This window comes from Manis pentadactyla, chromosome 13, assembly GCF_030020395.1.
Source record: "Manis pentadactyla isolate mManPen7 chromosome 13, mManPen7.hap1, whole genome shotgun sequence".
Taxonomy (NCBI): Eukaryota; Metazoa; Chordata; class Mammalia; order Pholidota; family Manidae; genus Manis; species Manis pentadactyla.
Genome location: NC_080031.1, coordinates 91604054 through 91616962, shown reverse-complemented (window position 1 = coordinate 91616962; position 12909 = coordinate 91604054). Strand labels below are relative to the sequence as shown.

The 12909-nt window shown below is 39.0% G+C and overlaps 1 protein-coding gene across 5 annotated transcripts in view; it reads left to right on the top strand.

Annotated features, from left to right (window-relative positions):
- KCNN2 (potassium calcium-activated channel subfamily N member 2) overlaps positions 1 to 9676 on the top strand; it is a 342851-nt gene extending 333175 nt beyond the window's left edge. For all 5 annotated transcript variants that reach the window (XM_057490766.1, XM_057490764.1, XM_057490765.1 and 2 more), the window contains 3 exons: positions 293 to 420; positions 6605 to 6674; positions 9074 to 9676. In XM_057490766.1, the coding sequence (XP_057346749.1) occupies positions 293 to 420; positions 6605 to 6674; positions 9074 to 9361 (486 nt within the window). In that variant the 3' untranslated portion in view covers positions 9362 to 9676. The remainder of the gene's footprint in view (positions 1 to 292; positions 421 to 6604; positions 6675 to 9073) is intronic.
- The last annotated feature ends 3233 nt before the right edge of the window (positions 9677 to 12909 follow it).

The following is a 12909-nucleotide window of genomic DNA, read 5'->3' as shown; positions in this document are numbered from 1 at the left end:
TGCATTTGGCCTTTCTCCAGGGAAATGAAGACCCTGGAGAGAACAATGGCAATACAAGGAGACTTCAAAGAGATTATTAGCCCCCTGATATTTTAATTCAGTTGTTGTGGCTGGACAGATGTAGGTGCTTTGGGCACTGACCCGGAACAAGTTCTTTAGAAATAGTTACTCAGCAGAGCTAGCGCTTACCCTGACCCCTGGGCTGAAGACTGGGATCCCTAACCAAGTTGCGAAAGATTCTGCTCTGGAATTTATCAACTGCTTTTTTTTTATTTGTTTGTTTTCTTCACAGGTGAAAAATGCAGCTGCCAATGTACTCAGGGAAACATGGCTAATTTACAAAAATACAAAGCTGGTCAAAAAGATAGATCATGCAAAAGTTAGAAAACATCAGCGAAAATTCTTGCAGGCTATTCATCAGTAAGTACCTTTTTCCATTTTCATCCTACTTTTATATATCTGGATTTTAATTCTCCTAGTTGGTTATTTCATGCAGGAGGGAAAAAGAAAACATTGTTATTTTGTTCCCAGAAGACATTATGTGGCAATTTAATAATTCCATAAATGAAATCCTGAGAAAAATTGTCAGTTCCTTTTATGATTGAAAATCTTTGATTGGAAGAATAGTCATTTAACATAGTCATTAAAATGTCTTCTCAGTTTCTCTCCTTATACAAGCAATAATTTCAGTTAAACTTGTATTTCTTAATTTAACTTATTTATTCATCGAGTTTGTTCTAAGATGTTGGTATGTGCTACGAATTCTTGAGAAAAATTTAATATTTTATGATCTGTCTGGGCTTTTTTAAACATACTGCCAAACATCTTTATGAAGGTAGTATATATGCTTGATTTAATACTCGAATTTTTAAATTAGCTTTAAATCATGACTTGGGGGGACTTATATGCTACATGTTCATTGTAGATTTTATAGTTCCTATAGACATTGTTCTCTTTTATCATTATTCTGACTTTATCGAGGCCACCATTATTCAGTTTAAGTCCTGCATGCCATTTCATTGTTATGCCATATAACTGTCACAGACTTTTAAAGTATAAGTCTCTATCTAGTAAGTTTCAATGATCGTTTGAAAACCCCAGGTCTTTCTCCCCCAGGCTGGCAGCATCCTTACCGTAAGTACATTCATGTGGGTGCCACTTATGACACCAGGCTGCCTCATTCTTAATGCTGTTTCTGTGTGGAGAAGAGCAGTGATGTCACACTTGCAGGTCAGAAGAGTGGCTTTCCTTATGCCACCTAGCAGGGTAGTCATGGAAAGGTGTGTAGATACTAGATATCTTGATTATACAGTGAGCTGTGTCTTCTCAGAGCCAACTAGCACAGCAGACAAGAGAGCTCTGACGCTGGAGTATTAATAAAAATTAATACATACTGGATTCTGTAACTCAAATGTAATTAATAGATGACACTAACATCTGTGGGAAATCTCTAAGCATTCATCTTACCCTTCCCCCCATTCATCCAACTGCCCTTTTTAAATAGGTGGAGTGTGTCTATAGTATGGACACACATGTACTTCTTTAGGACTTGCTCCCCTCCTCAATGAAAATGAAACCCAAGCACTCTGAGTTCTAAAATAGAGGGGCCCTCCGCACACACGGTAGAGCAGCTACTTATAGCTGTTCCTTCGTGCTGTCTCCTGCTGCCACCAGCACCAAAGTGATATCCTTTCTCTTTTAGCTCTGTGACTTGTCACATAACTGTGCTTTTTACCCCATTATAAGGAAAAGATAAGGCTAAGATTTTAAGACAATCCTCTTTCAAAGTCTGGAAATGAGTAAAAGAGAAAAGCACAGACGGGAACATTGTATTAGACCTGGTTCACCAAGGGAACTTGCTCCCTGAAGCTCACAGCCACCTGTGCAGCCAAGATCCACCACTTCACAGCACCTGCCTCCGCATCTTGATCCCTTCAAGTTTAAACCTAAGAGAGCCAGTCCTCTGAGAGTCGCGAGCCCTCACCTCTGCTCTCCTCAGGCCCTCCTGTCCTAGGATAGGCCTCCTCCTCCAGGGCCACTTGGCAAAGGCTTCTGGGAGAGGGCTCATTCCTGCCCCCCAAAACCACAACAGAGTAATCCCAACACTCATACGAAAGGCTACACGATCTACTCGAAAGAAATCATTCTTTGTGCTTCCCGTGTTTGAATACTAACCTAGTTCGAGTATCTGAAAGAGAAAACTTACCTTCGTGTGTGAGCAGGAGCGGCGTCCGCAGGAGGGAAGGGCGCGAGATGAAGTAGAAGCGAGTTAGTGGTCAGTCCAGGCGTCGAGTGGCACACGTGCCATTTCCTCCAGATCGTATTTTAGTCCCTTTCAGTCAGCGTAAGCACCTATTAAATAAAAAATGAAATGTGATTTGCCTTTGATGTTACATTTTCATGTAACAACAGCAAAGACACTGAAAGCAATGCTGTGGCAGGGTTTGTGACATAGTTCTGCGGCCATGTGTGCATATTTACGCCCTGTCATAGAGCTCTGAAGTTCTGAACACATTCCCATTCAAAAACTTGGAGGACAACTTAGGGGCGTTTACTAAAACCTTTTCCATTTGGCTGTAGGTTTGAAAAATCAAAGAAAAAAATTTATAAAGTGTAAAAATTTGGGGAAAAAAAATCTTTGGGGAAACTGAGTTTCAGAACTGCCCCTAAGCAATCTGGGTGTCGGTGTGTGGGGAACAAGGGTCTGTCAGCAAGCTGCTTTCAGCTGGAGTAACAGGCAGTCACGTGTGAATCTTTGCTTTCAGACTTCTCAGTCTGTCTCTTCGGTAGCAATGTGTGCTTCTGAAGTAGAGGAGCTTCAAGCAACCCAGGACTGTTCTACATTGTTTCACAAATTACTCTTGGGATCAATGGGTGTCCTTTGAGGTGGGAGGGTACTTAACACTCTGAGAAAAAGCACAACTGAGTATCCATATACCGGCGGGCTTGGGCTGGATTATCCTCATCGCGCACAGTGACCTTTCATCGCACGTAGTGAGTGACGCCATCAAGGAGGGTGCACAGGGCTCGATTCCCAAGGACTTTGTGTCCCCTGTTCAGACACAGTGAGACCTTGAGCCGGTCTGTCAGCACTGGGGAAGCTGGACCTTCCTACCTGAGGAGAAAGAAATGTACAAATTCATTTCTCCTGGCCTCTCCTATTTGCAGTAGCTCTCTCCTTCTACCAGCCTCCCTTCTACCTCCCTTCTCCTTTCTGAGCCTCATGGATTCTCTCCTTGACGCATAACCTCTGCAGCCTCTGATGGACACCTGGCTTTCCAGTCGTGGGTCCTCCTTTAAATCACCTGTCTGACTTTGTGGATCATCACTTAGTGCCATGAAGCATCCTGTTTCTATAACTTATAACACTTTTTCTGATATCAGTTTTAACTTTAACGTTTATCATTTTTTTTTTTATCTCAACTGTACACCCATCCATCAACATGAGCTTGTTGAAATCCGATCAACAGAATTTCTAAAACAGAGTGTTAGATGACCCCCCTTTCAGAAAACCAGGCTTCTAAATAGCCCCAACTCAGAAAAGATGTGCCCTCTCTGGGAAAAAAAAAAAAAAATTCCCTAAACCTTATTGTTTAGAATATTGTCCTTTTAATCCTATCACATTCATATTGGACAAGAATGGTTCTTGGAACATCTTGTAACAAAGAGGCCAGGATAACTTTATACAAGTTCTTCCTTCTGAGCTCTAGTCCTGGAGGAAGCAGTGAGCTTTCTTGCAGGTGGGGAAGTATAGTAACAATGAAGAAAGATGATACCATAATTGAATGGTGTTTCTCTTTGATCCACATTCACAAATCCTACGGAATCTCAACAGAATCTTCCAGCTAATGAATCGAGCCCCTTGTGCAGTATTGAACACAACACTGTGTTATTTTGTTCCAGAATATTTTACAGTTTCTTTTCTTTTGTCTTTTTTATTTCAACAAAATGAAAATAGAGCTCGGAAGTAAGTTGTGTGAGCCGCTACTTTCAATATTTGCAGAATTTTCTACCGGCTGCATGCACCCAAGCAGATCTTTATTTGTGAATTTTAGTAGTCTGATTGCTGCTATGGAAATGTGATCCAAAATCATGATATTTTCCTGTGATAAGTGAAGTTCACAAGGAAGAAATCAACATATGTTTCTTATTCTTCTTTTTTGGGGGAAAATGTGAAAAATACACATCGGCATGTTACCTTTTATTCTGGCAGCTGCAGATGAAGTAGGCTTTTTCTACCAGTTCCCCTACATGACAGGCAGTTGAAGAAGCAATAAGGCAGGATGATTTCAGGATGATTTCAGCTCAAGGAGCTAAAGAACTTCCAGTCAAATAGGGCTACTGTGTATCAGCTTTCCAGATTAGGAGAACATAAAATGGGCAAAATTCTACTGTCAGAAACATAATCCTATAATCCAAGAGAAGTAAAATTAGGTTCCATTGTTTGGAGGATGAAACACCCACCGCAGCCAGGGGATCCGCACTGACCCTCCCACCTGAATTTCTAAGTTTAGGGATTTATCTGCACTCACCAGTAGCTGGAGGTTTCTAGTCTGGTATCCCCAAACTTTAGTCATTCATGTGACACCTATACTATTTGAAAAGAAACCTTGATATAAGTCCCTATCATAAGTGGATGAAAAAAATATTGTTCCCAACAGAGAGAGTTACAGGTAATATCAACTGACAATTTTAAACTCTAGCTATAGACTTGTCCCCTGAAGAAAGCTCTGAGCTGAGCTCCTGCTCCTTCTTTTTTAAAAGGGAGAGAATAGCAGGTGTTAGGAGATAAAAACAGGATAGGACCAGCCTGAGACATTTTTCTTGTAATGATCAAGAAGTGGAAGAGAACTAAAGGGACTGTCTCTCCATCTGTTTTTAGTATCGCAAAATGTCTTGTTTGAGTATCACTTAGTCATCCAGAACACCTCTGGTGGTATGAATCCAGCCCTTCAAAACACTGTCCCAATCTAACACGCTTCATTTCATACATGAAGAAACTGAAGGCTGCATTAGGGCTGGGAGGATTGAATCCATGTCTGATGTTGTTCTCTCTGACACATTCCTCTGTTATGATCCACATGTGCTTAAAGGTTTTTTCCCCTTGTTTTTAAAAGGTACACAACAAGAATTATAGCCCTTATAAGTATTTAGAGAAACATTTCTCAAAAACATATTAGTTTTATATGTATATTGGTAAATTTCTTTGAAACATATTCCATCTCTGTAATAAAAAGTTCAATAATTTAGTCCCAAGTGTTTATAGAGAAGCACATAGTCTCAGTGATAAGTTGTAACCTTTAGCTGTTTTTGACTGTTAAAGATCATGTTGTAGGCAGGTGTCAGTTAAATTCTTACTGGCAGAAGAAACTAGTTCTTCATTGTAGGGCAGATTTGGTGACTTACTGATAGCCAAGCGTCAGAACCAAATCACGAGTGTTGTGAACATCTGTTGCAAAAATCTCCCTGGCAGTAAAATCTTGCCCTGTGAAATGTTTTATCCTTTCTATGCAATTACCTTTAATTTAAATTGGGAAATAATAAAAAGAGTATTCTCTCCAACATTAACACTGCACTTTGTAAAATGACTTGTCATCACAGTAGTAAAGTTAATGTGTTTTTTGTTTTCTCTCAATTTTACTAAGTAGCTCAAAGAGACCTGCTTCTCTTCTGGAGCATGGCTTTGAATTCTTGGCTTAAAGAAAAATAAACTACTTTTTCTTTTGTTAGGAAAATCTTAATTTCTTCATATATAGTAAGCACTGAATAAATGTGTTGAAATATTACTGTAAATGAGGAATAGTAAGTTCTCATTCAGAAAGACTTATTTTTCTTATAACTGTGGCCTTTTGACGGTCGATCAGATATACACAGTGATATTTTAAAGTGTCTAAAAGTAACTTTACAAGTAGAGATCCCATCTGTCAGACACTTTAATTGTCCTCCAACTTATCTACAATAGAAATTAAGGGAAATTCTCCCAAGGAAATGGTCTGGCTTCCCTATCAAATTCAATGGCAGTTTAAGAGAAGAGTCAAGTGACATAATAATGAAGAATAGGAGAATTGTGTGTTTTGAGTTTTCTTGCTGCTGGTTGAATAAAAGTTTGCTTTTTGCTAATAAGAATCTCACTTATCACTGTTTCATCAGGTTGAAATACCCAACCCAATCCATTTCAGACAACACAGGGCTGACACCTGTATCTAGTCACGTAGGCATAGGAAGGTGCTTCCATCGCTGATGAATTTCCAGTTGCTTTGCATACTTCTTCCTATGTCTATTTGTCACGATACTGGGGTCTTAAGGAATGTTTTGGCTTTCCTCATATGGTTAAACCCTTATGAACCTTTCTCAATCCAACTCTGACTATCTGGTAAATCGTTGTCCAAGGACACCTCATCTCTTACTCTCTCCTTTTTCCTTTTTGTGGTGTTGGGGAAGCATGCTTCTCATTGTACCAGATACATAACCAGTTTGGACTTTACCCCAAATATTCAAGGCATTATCCATGCAGTTACTTGCTCTTGTCAATTTTGTGCATGCTCTTTGGTATGATGGCAGTAGAAAGAGGGGAACCTTTTTGACTTCAGATTCTGTCTTTTAGATTAAGAAGTGTAAAAATGGAGCAGAGGAAACTGAATGACCAAGCAAATACCTTGGTGGACCTGGCAAAGGTGAGCGTGGGGTCTCAGCCCTCACGTTGTGTCTGTGGGAATTAACTGCTGTATAATAACTAATAATACTTTTGGAGCCGGCCACCCCAAATTTATTTGACAAATCAAACCAACAAACCACCCTAAAATGATGGCTCAACTTAAAAGAATTTTTCTACAACACTTACAGAATCTGCTCTTTCGCTATACTCATAAACTCCAAACCCATTTTTAAAAGCTTTCCTACTTGCAGTGATTTGTAAGTAAAGCAGGAAAGCATGAGCAGAGTGTGAGACAATACTTCTGGGAGTCCTGTTAATGGTTCAGGCTCACCCCTAAGATAGCAAAACTGTCTCCTGGGTTTGACTTCATAGGACTACACAGGAGGTTCAGGGCTACATAGGACTCATCCGTAAAGAATTTTAATGTGTATTTTAAGCGAACTCGGAAGAATATAAAGTTGAAATTTTTTTTTAAATACAAGAAATTACATCTGAAAATGGAAATTGTTTTTCAAAAATGTCACTTTTTATAATTTATCATCCTTTCTCTATTTCATTATTTAAAAGTCATACCACTTTTTTAGAAGTACATTCATCAGCCCCAAATTCTTTTCTAGCATTTATAAATTTATTGGGTTGATTTTTGGTTGTTCCTCTCAAGTAAACTCCACTTTCAAACTATGAGTATTTGTCAACAATGACAACATTGCATTTTTCCAAGCTAATTCTAAAGGAGGTATTAGAATAGCATTATATTAAGTGTTCAGCCTTTCAGAATAAAGAGGTAATCTCAGTTGGACCTGTACTTTCTGTTGTTTGACAGATCAGCTATGTCCTTTATAAAGCCTCCAGTGTAATCTATAAAAACTACGCCTATTTGTCCTCATCTCATGAAATCACCCAACTAAATTATATTCATTTTTATGAATATCAATAACACATTCTGTATAAATATGTTAAAAATGAATATTTAAGAGCTTATAAGTAAAAGATAATAAGTGAGATATTTAACAGCTTACACCTAAGAGAGCATACATCATGCATTTAAGCTGGGAAGCACACATATTTGAGGCTTGAAGACATTCTCGATTAATATTTGCACACATAGCTCTCACTTGGACATAAACAAAGATGCTAAATTGTCATAAACAAAGATGCTAAATTGGATGGAAAAAAATGAAAAAAAAAGCAAGACCACTTGGAAATGATATATATCATGTATAATAAAATGATATATATATTCTATATGTGTTATATATGCTGTTGTATATTGTATATAATAAAATGATATATATATTCTATATGTGTTATATATGCTGATATATATTATATATGCTGTTTCTTTCCAATTAGTTTTTTAGTGCTGTACTTACTGTTATGACTACAGGGCTGTCTATGGGTTCAGTATTTTCTGAATAAATGAATGCACTCTCTCCGTGGCCAAACTCAAATTAGGTGCCAGTGTTTTGAAGAGTAACTCCCTTATTTAATTAGCTCATTTATCATCATTAAGAGGTTGTTAAGCGAGATAAAAGCACACATGTTATAGGGGGAAATGAAAGAGGAAGAATGGGTCTGAGACACAGAAGAAGCTGCCCTGGGACGAGGTTAATGTCGCATCCTTCTCTCCTGGACCAACCTTTCCCCTCTCTGGCCTGAGCTGATTAGCCCTTAGGTACCTGGCCTCTTGGCTACTTCCAGAAACATAGTGGATATCCCCAGTTATGAACACCCTCTGATCAGGACAATCACTTGCATGATTCAGTAAGACCCCAGAAACATTTTCCTCTTTTGAACCATGTAGCTCCAACTAACTAAGCCACAGCCAGTGAGCTGGCAACTGTATCTTCCCCAACTCTTATGCCATCAGTGGTTATCTATAAAAATGGTATCTGGTCCAATGGAGAGCCTGTGATTTGGAACATAGGATAGCAAAAGATATTTAGGAATTTTTTTATTGCTCTAACTTGCTAAATTACTTGATCAAATCATTTTATCTTAAAAACTTCATTCATATTCCACCCTCAGAATTTCTGCTACATCCTAGCACCATCTGTACTATTATTTATTGTTCTTTAACTCTGCTTGTTTTTAAAATGAGCCTTGTCCTAATTCATGTTATAACTTTGCAGAATAAATTTGATCTGCTAACTTTTGTAACCACCATTAAAATACATACATAAGTACTAAATCAAAACATGTTTATCTCTCTGTACACCACCTAAAATTGTTCAATCGGATCATATTAATGCCTAAGATCTTATACTAAATCCTGGCCTTGAACAGACACACTGGATTTGTTTTGCACGGTAACGTGTTCAGTTAGCTGACACCCCTGTTGCATTTTATGTCACCAGAAGGCAACCAGCGTAACGCTGCCTTAGTTCTGTTCTCTATCCTCTCAATCCTGTCTTCCAGACCCAGAACATCATGTATGACATGATTTCTGACTTAAATGAAAGGAGTGAAGACTTTGAGAAGAGGATTGTTACCGTGGAAACGAAACTAGAGACTTTAATTGGGAGCATCCACACCCTCCCTGGGCTCATCAGCCAGACCATCCGGCAGCAGCAGAGAGAGCTGATCGAGGCTCAGATGGAGAACTATGACAAGCAGGTCACCTACAACACTGAGCGGTCCCGGTCCTCGTCCAGGAGACGGCGGTCTTCCTCTACGGCGCCACCAACTTCATCAGAGAGTAGCTAGAAGACAATCAGTTAACCACAAAATAAGACTTTTTGCCATCATATGGTCAATATTTTAGCTTTTATTGTAAAGCCCCTATGGTTCTAATCAGCGTTATCTGGGTTCTGATGTCAGAATCCTGGGAACCTGAACACTAAGTTTTAGGCCAAAATGAGTGAAAACTCTTTTTTTTTCTTTCAGATGCACAAGGAATGCACCTATTATTGCTGTATAGATTGTTCCTCCTGTAATTTCACTAACTTTTTATTCATGCACTTCAAACAGACTTTACTACTACATTATATGATATATAATAAAAAAAAGTTAATTTCTGCACATTTGTGTTTGGTCACTTGACATTTCTAAAAGGCTCACTTCTCACATTATTTTCAAGGTAAAATGACTGATTATCATCTGTTGTGTATTGATAATTTTGAGTACCAAAGCTTGGCCAGCTGGAAGAGGACTTCCAATGACTCCACACCCCATTCACTAAGATTTTGCCTCATTTTGAAATAGTATGATCACAGTCATTCGACCCAGCCAGCTTACTGCCGTTGGCAGCGTATCACCTCTAATTCATTTCCAGTTCAGTGGAAAGTTGGACACATCAAACCACATGTTTAAACCAGTGGCACAGATGCTTTCAAGAATTACTTTTTCCTGGTCTACTTGAAGAACCGTTCAGGATGTGCCGCTGCTAGTGAACTGGTGATGCAGAACTGGAGGCCCAAACTGGTTATTTCTTCCCTTCCCATGTATTCATCATGAGGGACCTATGATGCACTCAACATGTTCAGATCATACACATGAATATTCACATACATATGTCTTTGCATAGGTCCTAACAGCACAATGAGTGGAAATGAGCATAACTCTTAACGTGTCACGTACCACCTGGCCGATGGTCCCCCCCCAATCTGTGCTTACTAGTGTAAGGCAGTAAATGGTATCAGTGACTTCCAGGAGTTTCATCACACCTGTTTCATGGGCAGTTAGAACTGGTTTCGGGGAAAGGGCACAGAGCAGTTACTGCTGCAAACACGTCTCTTTCTAAATTCCCTCTAAGAAACCACTGGGCTTAGAAGAACCATCTTTGAAGTGGCAGCAGCATGGAATTCCCTCACATGGCAGTGTTCTCAGCATCTGCAGGAAGAACTGATCTGCGGTGATGATGGGGTAACACATAAACATAAGCCAAGATCTGGGCACCTCTTAAGCCAATCTGCTTCCACTGGCCTACACCTAGAAATTACTCCATTTTCAGAAAAATCTGCTTTTGCCTTCTTCCCCTGTTGCAGTTGAGGAACACGAAAATGAGAAATCGAGTCAGAATGATGTTAAATGCAGAGGGCTTAGACTTCCATGGAGACTAAGTCCCAAGTCTGCGCTCCCCTGTGCTGTTACTAAGTTTCAGTAAGCAAAAAGACAGGCATCAATTAATGATTACAGGATGAGTTTTTTCATCAAGCTAAACAATTACAAACATCCTCTTGAAGTTTCTCTTACGTCTCATCAAGTCATCTGGCCACGTGAGCCTCACGGTGTGCTCCTCATCTGGGTTTGCCTCGGAAAGGATCATGAGAACTGTTTGCATCCCTTGACTTGCACCAGATTCCGAGACACAGCACCTATTGTTCTTCTCTCTTAGATTAGTTTCAGCTAAGCTTAAGCAGGAACTAAATTACAGCAGGGTTAACTGCTGGGGTATCTGCAGTGGGGTATCTACATTCCCCTTTGTTTCACACCATACCCTTCAGTGTCTCTCTTACCACACAGCAAGTTGCTAGCATAACAATTATTTGTTATCTTCAACACCAACCTAGTGATGTATTTCATCATCGTGCATAGTTCAATGAATAATATCACTTTCATAACTATTCTCCCTAATTAATGCAAAAATCAAACATATCCATTCACGATCAAGGGCATAGAAGCATGATTCATTTAGACTGCATGAGAATTGTTTATTATTTATTACCCTTCCAAGGTGGCTGAAAATAAAGCCTAGTCACAAATCTTATATTTGTCTGCATTAGGTGAAGACAAGACTTGGAAAGTCTTTTCATAAAAAGTGAAAGAAAAACCCTGCTTACAGGAACAAGCTGCTGAATTAAATGAACCTCAAAGTCCTACTTCATAGATGACATTAAAATTTTCTTTTACATACTCTCGGTTACGTACAAGAATATGTCGAGTGTTTGGTGTAAACATTCATTTTGAAAGGATGATTAATTTGTTCTGGCAATTGATACAGTTAATTCTTGTATATTCTACCTCTGTTGTGACTAAAAGGCAGACTAGCAGATAATTAAGTTTAATTATCATCTTACTGATCAATTAGCACCACTATCCCAGAATACAAGAAGACAAGGGAAAGAATAATGTATAGCTCCTCATGCTTAAGAAGAGAGAAGAGAAAATGAATTTTGATTTAGATTTCAACACCTCTGTTTATTCTACTCATCCTTATTAACTGTAGCCCCAGTAGGATGTCATTCAGTAGTTCTCCAAAATTAATCTTCCTTTCCCTGTTTCTTTAGGCAAAGTATGTGACAACTGGTAATTGTTCAACAAAAGCATATGATTATTTTTATTTCTCTATTTTAAAAATTACCAAATAACCACAATTTGAAAGAGGATCTACCCCTTGCATAGAAATTGTGGCCAATGATTTGCTAAATGAATCCTACTTTATCCAATATTATTACCAAGTCTTCTCTCATGTGCGTTTAAACATTCAGTGAAATCCTTTGAGCACTACTTAGATGACTGCTCTTTGGTGGTGATCTATGCCCTGCTCTAATTTGCACTTGGTTTTTCAAAATTCATGATGATAATTGAGTCTGTTGTTACAATTTAGTCTGTCAAACCCTGGTGTCCCTATTTCTCTGCAGCCAGTAGAAGAACATATGCCTGCCACAAGTTATTTTGGATCACAGGGGTGCCACCTTCCTCAGTAACTTTCTTCATTCCCCTTACTTCTCCATGGTGTCACAGGTAAACCAGTTGGAAGATAATTCCGTGCTCTTAAGGCAAGGAGGATAAATTCATCATAGGTAGGAGATCTAGAAATTCCATATGCTTTCTGCCTAATTTCTCCTCCCTTGGTGATTGCTTCCCAAGAAACTCTCCATCACAGCATATGATCAAATAATTATATTCCATAAGAGAGTAAGAGAACTGGGAGAAAAACCTGTTGGTTAATTTTAATATAAATCTTGAGGTGGATTAATATTCTACAGCCCTACTATCTTTCAACTTCTCCCAGTCTTGAGGGGTAAAATGACTCAGGAAAGACCATAAGGTTCAAAGTGGGAACTGGGCTTGCAACTGAGTTCAGCCATTTGCTGCCTCTATGCAGCCTTAATCCTCCTGAGCTTCTTTTCTCTTATCTACAAGTGAGCGTGCAAAGACACAGACACGAACAGGGGCTCTGTAAAGCTTCGCTTCTATTTTACCAAATGGAGGTGGGTATTTTTGATTACTATTGCTGGTGTAAGGTAACAAATACTAAACACCCCATTACCTGCAGTGAAGTTATAAATTCTCATCCTTGCCTGTCTAAT